Genomic DNA, 12348 nt, shown 5'->3' with positions numbered 1-12348 from the left:
TAACAGTGCTTGTACAGACTTGCACTCACCCTAGCAATATGTGAGCATTTTTTTTTAAGATTTTATTTATTTATTTGACAGAGATCACAAGTAGGCAGAGAGGCAGGCAGAGAGAGGGTTGGGGAAAGCAGGCTCCCCACCAAGCAAAGAACTCAGTTTGGAGCTCAATCCCAGGATCCTGGGATCGTGACCTGAGCTGAAAGCAGAAGCTTTAACCCACTGAGCCACCCAGGCACCCCAATACATGAGCATTTTCATTGCTCTTTATCCTAGCCACTGGTGTCATCAGTCTTATTTTTAGACACTTTAAAAGGTATGTAGTGGTATCTCACTGTGATTTTTTTCAAGATTTTATTTATTTGAGAAAGAGCACATGCACATGTGGGAGGGGGTTGGAGGGGGCAGAGGGAGAGGGAGAGAGTCTTAAGCAGACTCCTCACTGAGCACAGAGCTAGATGCAGGGCTCGATACCAGGACCCTGGGATCACAACCTGAGCCAAAGGCAGAGGCTTTAACCCACTGAGCCACCCAGGTGCCCAAGTCATTGTTTCATTCTTGAATTGAGTTGTGTGTATTTACCTTATTTCTTTGGGACTCTTTATGTACTATGAATAGGTCATTTATTAGAGAAAAAAATATATAGCATAAATACATATAGTAGATGTTTTCTTTGAGTCTCTGGCTTGCCTTTTAAATCTCTTAATGGTATCTTTCATGGAACGGAAATTCTTGATTTTAATGATCTTTAAGTTATCAGTCTCTCTGTGGTTAATATGTTTTGGGTCTTTTTTTAAACTCTTTATCTACCCAAAGCAGTGAGACTGAAAAGCCCTATATTTTCATCTAGAAGCTTTACTGTTTTACCTTTTGCAGTTAGGTTTATGATCCCTCTGGGATTAATTTTTGTGTACGGTATGAGGTAGAAGTCAAAAGTCAAGTTTTTCCATAGGGATAGCTGATGGACTAGCTCCGCTTACTGACTATGACTATGTAAATCATGTCACTGTGTAAGTGAGGGTCACAGTCTCCATTTTTACTGTCCTGAGGATTGCCTCAGGGCCCAGAATGTCACAGGACCCTGAAGGTTATGAGCAGACAACTTTCATCACTCTGAAGGGTGAAGGAGAAAACCTCCTCCAACCCGTACCTTGAGCTGGCAGCAGAGGGCTCTCCCTAGGGTCTGTGGCTGTGTGCCCCCGCAGGGCTCCACAGGGTAGCATTGACCGAGTTGAGTTCACTCCAGTCTTACATCGACTCAGATATCCTGTCTTGCCAGGATCCTAGAGCTGATGGGACAGGGCAGATTGTCACCCATGCTCCTCTGCTCAAGGAGTGTTGACGCTCTGGTCTCCCTGCAGCTCCTGACAAAACAAGCTCCTTCCGGCCTCAGGCTTTTCCATTTGCCGCTGGGACTCTTTCCCAGCTCGCCCCTTTTCCTTGCCTTTATCTCCGCCTTTCCTGATGGTGCTCAAAAGCACCATCCCCAGGGACTCCCTTTCCCATTTGCCTGCTTTACTTTGTTTATAACACACATCACTGTGTGAAATCATATTGTCTCTTGATCTGTCTACTTGTTTATTTTCTGCCCTGGGATTCGCATATCAGCTCTATGATATAAAACAATGTGTCTGCTCCCCTCTGTAATGTCAGCCCTGAGCACTGTACCTGGGAGAGTATAGGCATAATTAATAGTTCTCAAACTCTCAGAGACTCTGGAGATGCTAACTTGTCAGTTTGCACTGAGAAGTACACCATCAAGTGCACCAGGTGGGCTAGTTGGTCTGACCAGGGCAGGCTCCGCCTCACTGCAGGCCTCAGGGGAGTCAGGTTGCTGAGGGCCACAGGACCCACTCATCCGTGCTCTCGGTAGACAGCCTCTGGGCTCACACTGGTCCAGTGCACCCCCAGCCCTCGGACAGGGTAGTGCCCTGCCCCGTGTGTCACCTCTGTTGTTCTCATCTTTCTGTGCGTCAGACACTTAGTCACTGCTATTATTTGACACTTGGGCAGTGTGGGGAGTAGAGGGTAGTCACTAACAAGTTGTATCACCATGAGAGCCACTCAGTCTTTCATTAAAGAAAGACCATTATTTTCTTTCCTTTTTTTTTTTTTTTTTTTTTAATTGACAGAGAGATCACAAGTAGGCAGAGAGGAGGAAGCAGGCTCCCTGCTGAGCAGACAGCCTGATGCGGGCTCCATCCCAGGACCCTGAGATCATGACCTAAGCCAAAGGCAGAGGCTTACTTAGCTCACTGAGCCACCCAGGTGCCCCAAGACCATTATTTTCAATTCACTCAAAATAAGGCCCTGCTCTGGGCCAAGCACCGTGCTTGTAACAGGATGGGCACAGTCCCTGCTCCCTGCAGACAGACACTGGGTTAGACAGGTCACTACCCACGTCATGACTATGCTGGTGACAAGAGCTGGGAAGGAAAGGAGCAGGGAGTGGAGGAGTTAAGAGAACTTTTGCTTGTGGAATCTGGGGGGTTGTGAATTGATTTCTCAGTTTCATTCCAGAGGACAGTCTGAATTCTAAAACTTCATCCTGATCACTACCCTCATGTGGTCCCCTCGTCACCGCCTGTGCCATGTGGTCCCCTCCCCAACACAGGAGTGCAGGCGAAATCTCTTCGCGTGACGTAACGAGGCTAAACTGGCTAAAAAGCACTTTTTCTGACGCCTAGTATCTCTCTCCTCAGCCAGAGTCTCCCCTCTGAGACTTAGCTGTTGTTTATGGCCTACTGTACCTTTAGTAGCTCAAGTGGCATTCCTCTGTCTTGGGTCCCTAGCGGCAGGTGCTGCTCTGGCTCAGACCCTTGCTTGATGGTGGTTTCCCCCACTGTTACAGGGACAGGGAGCTGGCCAGATGTGGGGACTTAAGTGAGCAGAAGGTAGGAAGGTGGTAGGAAAGGCGAGGGAGAAGGGCAACAGTGGAGTGCTCTGCCCTCCCCACTTCATGGTGTGGGGCGGGGGAGGGAGGCTGGGCTGGGGCACAGCTGCAAAGAGCTCCCTCCAGGCCTGTGCACAAAAGCTCCAAGGACCCAATGTTCCCACTGTTTTTTCTCTGTTGCCTAAGAAAACAAAAGATTTTCCCTGGAGTATCATTTCCTGGTGACTGACCTGTGGCCACTGGCCCATGTCTGAACATTTCCTAGTAGTCTCCCTCGCGTCTTCGGAGAGAGAAGCCCTCACCAATGATCATCACCTCACAATTCACCTTTGTCTCCTTCCTTTTCATCCCTTCACCCCACCCTTCTTATTTCATGCTAAAGACATTTGGATAGTCAAGATTTATTCCCTCATCGGTTAGAACTCTGTGCCAGGCATTAATAAAAATGAAAGACAGGGTACCTGGGTGGCTCAGTCATTAAGCGTCTGCCTTTGGCTCAGGTCATGATCCCAGGGTCCTGGAATTGAGCCCCACATCAGGCTCCCTGCTCAGCGGAGAGCCTGCTTCTTCCTCTCCCACTCACCTTGCTTGTGTTCCTTCTCTTGCTGTCCCTCTCTCTCTCTGACAAATAAATCAATAAAAATCTTAAGAAAAAAAAAAAAAGGAAAATGAAAGATTGCAAACAGCTTCGTAGGTACTAGGGCTAGGGGTAAGCAAAGAATGCCATGGGAGCCCAGAGGAGTCCCTGAGTCCGCTGGGATGTGGGAGGAGTGTAGACTGGGGAATAAAAAGGAAAGCATCCAGGAGGAGGTGATGGATGACCCCTGGGCTGAGACTTAAGGAATAGTGCTCTTTCCCACTGAAGCCATTAGCTGGGGATGGGAGGCCACAAGACTTCCCAGGTAGGTACCCCTGGCTCTGTGAGGCTCCTCCTGTCCATTTTCCTAAGGGAGCTCCCCTGGGTCTCTGTGGCCTAGTCAGGTTTTGCTCAGAATCCTGTGTTGCAGGTGGCCTCAAGTAGCCACCCGATTGACACATTGTCCTGGCACTGGCAGAAGGAAACACCTGCTAATTTGGAGGGTTTTTGGAGGAAGCCCTGGAAGCCCAGCATTGTGAGGCCCTCACACTCCTGACTCAGAGCTCTCCACTCTTGGCTTAAGGAGACATCTAGCATCAGAATGGATTAAACCAGCTAAACCGATTCTTCTAGGGCAGTCCCAGCCCTGCTCCCCTTCCTTGTCTCTGAGAGCAGGGAGGGCAGTCTTATTTAGGGGTTGGAAATAGCATCTTCAGGGTGAGGTTGGTGACACTTAACAAAACAGCTGGACTGGGCCCACCCCTTGTGTGAGTCATTTCCTCTGTATAGACAGCCACTTAGGGCAGTCCAACCAGCTTTCTTCTTGCCTCTGCTCGTCCATGCTTAGGCACAGAAAGGCAGGGAGTGCTTGAATAGTGAAGAAGAAAAAGCTAAAAATCCATTCCCAGAGTCCCCTGACCCCAGACCCACTCCACTTCTCCCAGCTAGCGAGCAACTTCAGACTCAGCAACAGAAGGGAAGGGGCAGGGCCTGGCTGCCTGGGGCTTCAGGGGCCTCCTCAGAAGTGAGGAGCCCCAGCAGAGGTGCCAGTGAGGCCCCTGGGTCCCGCTTACCCATGTCTCCCTCATCTTAAACCCTATAAGCAAGGTGGAAAAACTCTACAGCTCTTCAGCAATTGGTGCTGGGATAACAGGATATCCACATGCAAAAGAATAAAGGGGGACCCCTTCCTCACATTATACACAAAAATTAATTCAAAATAGATTATAGACCTAAATGTAAGAGCTTAACCATAAAGCTTTTAGCAGAAAACATAGGACCAAATCTTTGTAATCTTGACTTAGACAGTGGTGTCTTACATATAACACCAAAGAGACAAAAGAAAAAATAGATATATTGGACTTCAGCACAATTTTAAATTTTCGTGCCTCAAAAGACACCAGCAAGAAAGTGAAAAGACAGCCCCCAGAATTGGAAAAATTATTTGCAAGCCATGTATATGGTATGGGCTTAGTATCCCAAATATCCTAAGTATATAAAGAACCCTTACAATTTGTGTTTGTTTCCTAAGGCCTCTGTAATGAAGTACCGTAAATTGGATAGCTCAAAACAACAGAAATGCATTCTCTGATAGTTCTGGAGGCTTGCAGTCCAAAATCCAGATGGCAGGAACTGTCTGGAAGTCCTGAGAAAGAATCTGTTCTGCACCCTTCTCTCAGCTCGGGGTTGCCAGCAATCCCTGTTCCTTGGCTCAAAGACCCATCCCTCCCAGCTCTGCCTCTGTCATCACGAGACTTTCTCACTCTGTGTCTCTGTCTTCACTTGGAATTCTCTTCTGTGTGTGTGTGTGTGTGTGTGTGTGTGTCTTCTCTTATAAGAACACCAATCACAATGAATGAAGGGCTCACCTTCCCCTAGCATGACCTCCTCTTAACTAATTATATCTACAACAACCCTACTTCCAAAGAAGGTCATGTTCTAAGAGACTGGGGGCTAGGGTTTTAACATATCCTGGTTGGGAACACAATTCCCTCTATAACACAGAAACAAAAAGACAAACCAATTTAAGAATGGGCAAAGGAGGGGCGCCTGGGTGGCTCAGTGGGTTAAGGCCTCTGCCTTCGGCTCAGATCATGATCCCAGGGTCCTGGGATCGAGCCCCACATTGGGCTCTCTGCGCTGCAGGGAGCCTGCTTCCTCCTCTCTCTCTCTCTCTCTGACTGCCTCTCTGCCTACTTGTGATCTCTGTCTGTCAAATAAATAAATAAAATATTAAGAAAAAAAAAAGAATGGGCAAAGGATTTGAATAGACATTTCTCCAAAGAAGATATACCAATGTCCACGAGGCACAAGAAAGGTTGCTGTGTCATTAGATACTAGGGAGATTGCAAACCCAAACCGCAAGATGGTACTTCACACCCATCGGGATGGCCATAAGCAAACAGACAGAACAGCAAAAAATGGTGGCGAGGATGTGGAGAAATTGGAATCCTCTACATGGCCGGTGGGGATATAAAATGGTGCAGCCACTATGGAAAACAGTTTGGAAATTCCTCAGAAAGTTACACATAGTTACCATATGACCCATCCATTCCTCTCACGGGTACATGCCCAAGGAAATGGAAAACAAACATCCAAACAAAATCTTGGACATGAGTGTTCACAGCAGCATTATTCATAATTGCCAGAAGGGGAAAACAACCCTAATCCCATCAGCCTGTGAGCAAACAGTGTGGTACATCCGTACCTTGGGATACCATTTAGTCATAAAGAGAAATGAAGTCCTCACAGCTGCTGTAACGAGGACAGACCCTGAAAACACGGTGCTAAGGGGAAGAAGGCTGACACAAAGATCATGTGTTAGAAGATTCCATTTATACAAAATGTCCAGAATGGACAAATCTTTGGAAACAGAAAGTAGATTGTTGCTTGCCTAGAACCGGAGCAGTTGAGGGGAAATGAGGAGTGACCACTCATGGGCATGGGCTTGCTTTCTGGAAGAATGAAAACGTTCTAAATTTAGATTGTGGTGGTGGTTGCACAACTCTGTGAACGCACTGAAACCGTTAAACTGGACACTTGAAATGGGTTAATTTAATGATAGGTGAATTGTGTCTCAATAAAGATGTTCCTAAAAAGCTTCAAAAACAACCTCTGGAGTGCCTTGGTGGCTCAGTCGGTTAAGGGTCTGCTTCGGCATAGGTCATGATCCCAGGGTTCCGGGATCAAGTCCCCCATTGGGCTCCCTATTCAGCCGGGAGTCTGCCTCTGCCCTGCCCCACCTGCTTATGATCTCTCTCACTCTCACTCTCTCAAATAAATAAATAAAATCTTAAAAAAATAATCTTGGAAAAAGAAAGAAACAAACCTGTCTTCACTCCTTTCCCACTAGAAAAGCAAGAGCTGGATCTCCGAGGATGACTTCTACCGGCCTCCCCAGGAGCCGCCCCCAGAGAGCCCCTCAGAACGTTCTGTGGCTTCCTCTGGAGGGACGCCAGAGTCAAGGCCCAGTCTCCTCCGGCATTTTTCTCAAGGACCAAGAAAAAGCTTCTCCACGGGGGCCTTAGACAAAGCATGCGTGCCTTCCCCGGGCAGCAGGAAGAGCAGGACAGCCGTGGCACAGGAGCATAAGAACTTCCGGGTGGTGCACCGCCGGCAGATGGGTAGGTGGCCTCGGGCTCCCAGTGACCTGGCCGCACGGGGCAGCGCCTTCCAGAGAGTGGGGCTGCCGGCCTCTAGGGGGTCTTCTCACAGGCAGCACCTCTTCCCCAGATGTCATAAGGAGCAACCTTGCGGAGTAATTCAGGAAAGCATTTCAGGAAAAGTACTATATTTTCTCATAAAATCTCAACAAGGTAATGCTCAAAAACCTGTTTCATGTAGTGAAATATGGCAGCTTTTTCCTGGAAGTCCTATGATTTTGCGAAACCCTGGGTTCTGCCTGGAGCCGGGAGCAAACCCTGCCCCTTGAAGGCATTTCAATGTCTCTTCCCAAGGCCTTTATCTTAGGAGGTTGGTTTAACAGCTCCAGTAGGGTATATCAGCTCTGCTCTCTGGTTAGTGTCCTCTCTGTGCCATTGACAGTGAGGCCAGCTTGATTTCCATGCCCTGTGAGGTTCTAGACAGTGGTCAATAACTATAACCTAGTTTTTCCACAACCCCCATAAACAAAGAAAAAAGTGTGCCCTGGAGTCCGTCTCTTTCTCCCTTTGTCTGCAGTGAGCCAGCAGACAGTTCTGGCCAGGTTCCTAGCTTGGGGAGTATAGGTAGAGCTCCGGTCTCCATACTCGCTTCATTTAGGTTTTTCTTGAAGTCCACGTGGTAACTGTAGCTGTGCCAGAGCACGTGTGCTTTGTGCCCAGGCCATCAGGTTCCCCAAAGGGTAGGAAGACCCAGTACAGGTGTTTGAAATCTCCAAGGCTAGTCCAGGCTGGGCGAGAGAGAACTGCGTGTCCTGTGGACCCCAGTTGGCGGCAGACCCCTGTGAAACAGGGAGCACTGAGCAGGGTGTGCTGGTTGGGCACTCGCTCATTTAGCAGATGGTTTTCTGTGACGTGCCAGCCTGCTCTAGGTGCTGGGGACACAGCAGGAAGCAAAACAAATTCTCTGTCTTCACAGACTTATATCCTAGTACAAGAGGCAGGAACTAAGAGAATATACAAATAAATGCATGGTATGGGCCAGTGACAGTCATTGCTATGGAGAAGAGTAATTGGGGAGCACCAAGGTGGGGAGGATACAGCTTCATGCGGGATGGCCAGGGAAGCCCTCACACAGAAGATGACCTTTGAGGAGATGGGAAGGGAGGGAGGGAGGGAGACGTAGGACAACCTTTGTGTCTCGAGCAGGAGAACAAATGCAAAGCCCCTGCATTGGGCACATGCCTGGGAAGCTGAGGAGTTGGGGAGAGGGTGGTTAGAGATGAGGGCAGAGTGACGGAAGGCCTCACTGGCCCCAGGAGGGGCCTTAGCTTTCGTTCTGAGGGAGATGGCAGCCAGTGCGGGATTTGGGGCAGAGGGACATGATCTGACTCCCTTCATTTTTTTTTTAATTTATTTTCAGCATAACAGTATTCTTTGTTTTTGCACCACACCCAGTGCTCCATGCAATCCGTGCCCTCTCTAATACCTACCACCTGGTTCCCCCAGCCTCCCACCCCCCGCCCCCGCCACTTCAAACCCCTCAGATTGTTTTTCAGAGTCCATAGTCTCTCATGGTTCACCTCCCCTTCCAATTTCCCTCAACTCCCTTTTCCTCTCTAACTCCCCTTGTCCTCCATGCTATTTGTTATGCTCCACAATAAGTGAAACCATATGGGAGTCATCCTGGCTCATATGTTGAAGGACCTCAGGGAGGGAGACCAGCCAGGTGGCTGTCGCCATCCTCCGGGCCAGGGGTGACAGCCGACTGAGCCGTGTGGTAGCGGTGGAGGTGGTGAGCAGTGGGGTGTTCCAGATATGCCAGCAAGGTGTGCAGACAGACTGCGTGTGTGATGTGGAAGAAAGGAAATCAAGGACAACTCCAAGGTTTTTAGCCCAAACAGCTGGAAGGATAGTGTGCCATTTATGAGATGAGGAATGTTGGGAGAGAAGCCGGTCTGCAGTGGGAGGGTCAGGAATTCATTTTCAGGCATTCAGCCTTGAGGTGCTTATTAGATATTAGACATACACGGAGCAGGTGGAGACCTGAATCTGAGGTCCAAGGGCAAGGTTCAGGTTGGAGATAAAAACCGGGCCTAGGGACGCCTGGGTGGCTCAGTGAGTTAAAGCCTTTGCCTTCAGCTCAGGTCAGGATCTCAGGGTCCTGGGTTCAAGTCCTGCATCGGGCTCTCTGCTCAGCGGGGAGCCTGCTTCCTCCTCTCTCTCTGCCTGGCTCTCTGCCTACTTGTGATCTCTGTCTGTCAAACAAATAACTAAAATCTTTTAAAAAAAAAAAAAAAGGGCCTTGTTGGCATAAAGCCCTGCGAGTGGGCAAGAGGAGGTAGGAGGTGGGTGTTGATGGAGGAGAGGACCCAGGAGTGAGCTCTGGGGTGCTCCCGTGTTGAGATGTCAGGAAGAGAAGGAGGAATGAGCCCAGGGAACAGAAGAGTGGCCTGTTAGGGCTGAGAAAGATCAAGAAGCCAAGGGAAAGAAGGGGGGCTCAGCTCTCTCCAGTGATGCTAATGGGTCAGGCCAGATGGGGACCAATGATTAGCCTTTTAGTTGGTGACAGGGAGGGCATGGGGCTTTCCAAGTGTAATTTCAATGGAAGGAGGGGTCAGACGCCTGGCTGGAGCAGATTCAAGATGGAACAGGAGCAAGGGAACTAGAGACAGTTTTGATACCTCCTCAGGGGGTTTTCTGTAAAGGGGGACGGAGGAACAGGGTGGTAATTAGAGATGTGAGTGCCATCAAGAAAGCTATTTTTAAAGATGGCAGAAATAACAGCGTGTTTGTGTGCTGGAGGGAATGATCTGGGAGGGAAGAGAGAAAGCAGTGACACGGGAGAGGGAGGGAGGATTGTTGGAGAGACGTCCTTGTCCTTGAGTAGGCGGGGGAGGGGGGAGGAGTGTCCCCAGCACAAACAGAGGGGTTGGCCTCAGACTGAGCCCTCAGTTCGTCCTTTGTGACAAGGGGCAGGTCAGACTGTGGGTACCGATGCCAGAGTGAGGGGTCTGTGGAGGTAATCTTTTGAGTCCTTTTTTTGTCTCGGTAAAATTCAGGAACAAGGTCAGCAGTGGAGGGTGAGGACGGTGGGGCCGGGGGAGGGGGAATGGCCCGCAGTCTAAAGCGCCTCTTTCTACCCCCAGGACTGTCCAACCCGTTCCGGGGTCTCATGAAGCTGGGCACCGTGGAGCGGCGGGGGGCCATGGGCATTTGGAAGGAGCTCTTCTGCGAGCTCTCCCCTCTGGAGTTCCGCCTCTACCTGAACACCGAGGAGCGCGTCTGCGTGGAGACATGCTCGCTGCTGCGCTGCGAGTCTGTGGGGCCGGCGCACAGCGATGGCCGATTCGAGCTGGTCTTCTCCGGCAGGAAGCTGGCCCTGCGGGCATCCTCCCAGGATGAGGCCGAGGACTGGCTGGACCGTGTGCGGGAGGCCCTGCAGAAGTGCCGGCCACAGCAGGAGGATGAGTGGGTGAATATCCAGTACCCCGAGCCGCCTGAGGACCCCCCGGATGCCCCCCAGGGCGGCCTCCCCTCCCACCCAGACCTGCTCCCTGAGCCTGAAACCCTCCAGGCCACACAGTTCTGTTGGTCCTCTGCCCAAGATCCCGAGCCAGACGCTATCAAAGAATCCCTTCTATACCTGTACACGGACAGGACCTGGATGCCCTATATTTTTTCCCTCTCCTTGGAGTCTCTGAAATGCTTCCGAGTGAGAAACAACGAGAAGATGTTAAGTGACAGCCATGGAATTGAGACCATCCGAGACATCCTGCCAGACACGAGCCTTGGGGGCCCCTCCTTCTTCAAAATCATCACGGCCAAGGCCGTCCTGAAGCTGCAGGCCAGGAGCGCCGAGGAGGCCGCCCTGTGGAGGGATCTGGTGCGCAAGGTCCTGGCGTCCTACCTGGAGACGGCGGAGGAGGCCGTGACCCTGGGCGGGAGTCTGGACGAAAACTGTCAGGAGGTGCTGAAGTTCGCCACGCGGGAAAACGGCTTCCTCCTGCAGTACCTCGTGGCCATCCCCACGGAGAAAGGCCTGGACTCCCAGGGCTGCTTCTGTGCAGGTGCCCACTCACTGTTCCCCCGCATCCACCGCTACCATGCACCCGCCTCCCGCTGCCTTGGGTGGGGGATTCCTGACTCAGGTTCTCCAGGGATGCGGCAGTGTGTAGCCCCTGCTTCTCCCCAGTGCCCATGGAGGCTGGAGGCCGGCGCCGCTGGAGGCCGGCGCCGCTGCAGGGGGTGGGCACCTGTGGGCGGCAGCTCTGCACGGTGCTGCGGTGCTGCTCTCTGCTCAGGGAGTTCCACCAGGGGAGCTCTGTTCTCCACCCCTTTCGTTATCCCATTACCATATCATTCAGTCCTTTTGGAGTGGGGCATGGTGCCCTTCCAAAGATTCCTGCATGCTTTCACAAGTGCACACAGTCTTTTTCCGTTACAAAAGTGGGCTCATACATCCCAGGGCCGTGCAGTGGAACTTTCTCTGATGATGAAAATGTTCTAGATCTCTGCTGTCCAGCCACCTGTGGCTCCCAAGTACTCCACGTGCAGCTAATGTGGCTAAAGGAACTGAATTTTCAGTTTAACGTAAAGGTATTAAAATTGAAATGGGTACCTGTGGCTTGTGGCCGCTGTTTGAAACAGCACAGCTATCTATATTGTCCTACAACTTTTTTTTTTTTTTTTATGCTTAAGAATGTATCACGGGTATTATTCCAAGTCCGTACACCTGCTATATCATTACTGTCCTCAGATCTGATTCTCCTGCGGGGGGCACTGGGCCAGCTGCTTTATTTGGATTATTTCATTTATTCCTCACAGTACCTATCCCGAGGTGGAGTCAGATGAGGACCTCGACAGTCCTAGAACCTTGCTCCGCTCAAGTCCCCATAGGCCCTCTCCACTGCCTTGCTTTTCAAGGCGTGAGATAGTCCACGGCTCACGTTCCATTTTCAGCTCTTCTCCCCGATCCAGACACCCATTTCCATCCCCACGGGTGCTCCAGGCCAGCTGTGAAAGTTTCACCCTGCTGCGGAGCGCCACAGCAGGAGACCTGACTCCAAGTGGCTTGAGGGCCGTCCTGTCGGCTGGAGCCTGTGGGACTAGAAGGAAAAGTCTGCTTTGGGCATCTGGAAGGAAGTGGTCTGCGGTTTTTTCCTGCAGAAAACATGTTCAGGTCCCTGCTCGCCCCCTCCCTCCGCCAGCCCCCAACCCTCACACTTTGCACCTTCAGCCTGTGGATGTTGGGCTCAGGGAGGAGGCCAGGCCCCCAAAGC

The 12348-nt window shown here is 50.8% G+C and overlaps 1 protein-coding gene across 5 annotated transcripts in view; it reads left to right on the top strand.

Annotated features, from left to right (window-relative positions):
* PLEKHM1 (pleckstrin homology and RUN domain containing M1) overlaps window positions 1-12348 on the top strand; it is a 46113-nt gene that overhangs the window by 20984 nt on the left and 12781 nt on the right. For all 5 annotated transcript variants that reach the window (XM_032320832.1, XM_032320831.1, XM_032320830.1 and 2 more), the window contains 2 exons: window positions 6820-7090; window positions 10216-11136. In XM_032320832.1, coding sequence (XP_032176723.1) covers window positions 6820-7090; window positions 10216-11136 — 1192 coding nt within the window. The remainder of the gene's footprint in view (window positions 1-6819; window positions 7091-10215; window positions 11137-12348) is intronic.

The sequence above is a fragment of the Mustela erminea genome, chromosome 18 (genome assembly GCF_009829155.1).
Source record: "Mustela erminea isolate mMusErm1 chromosome 18, mMusErm1.Pri, whole genome shotgun sequence".
NCBI lineage: Eukaryota > Metazoa > Chordata > Mammalia > Carnivora > Mustelidae > Mustela > Mustela erminea.
The sequence above is the reverse complement of the archived record's forward strand: the minus strand, read 5'-3'. Positions and strand labels throughout refer to the sequence as shown.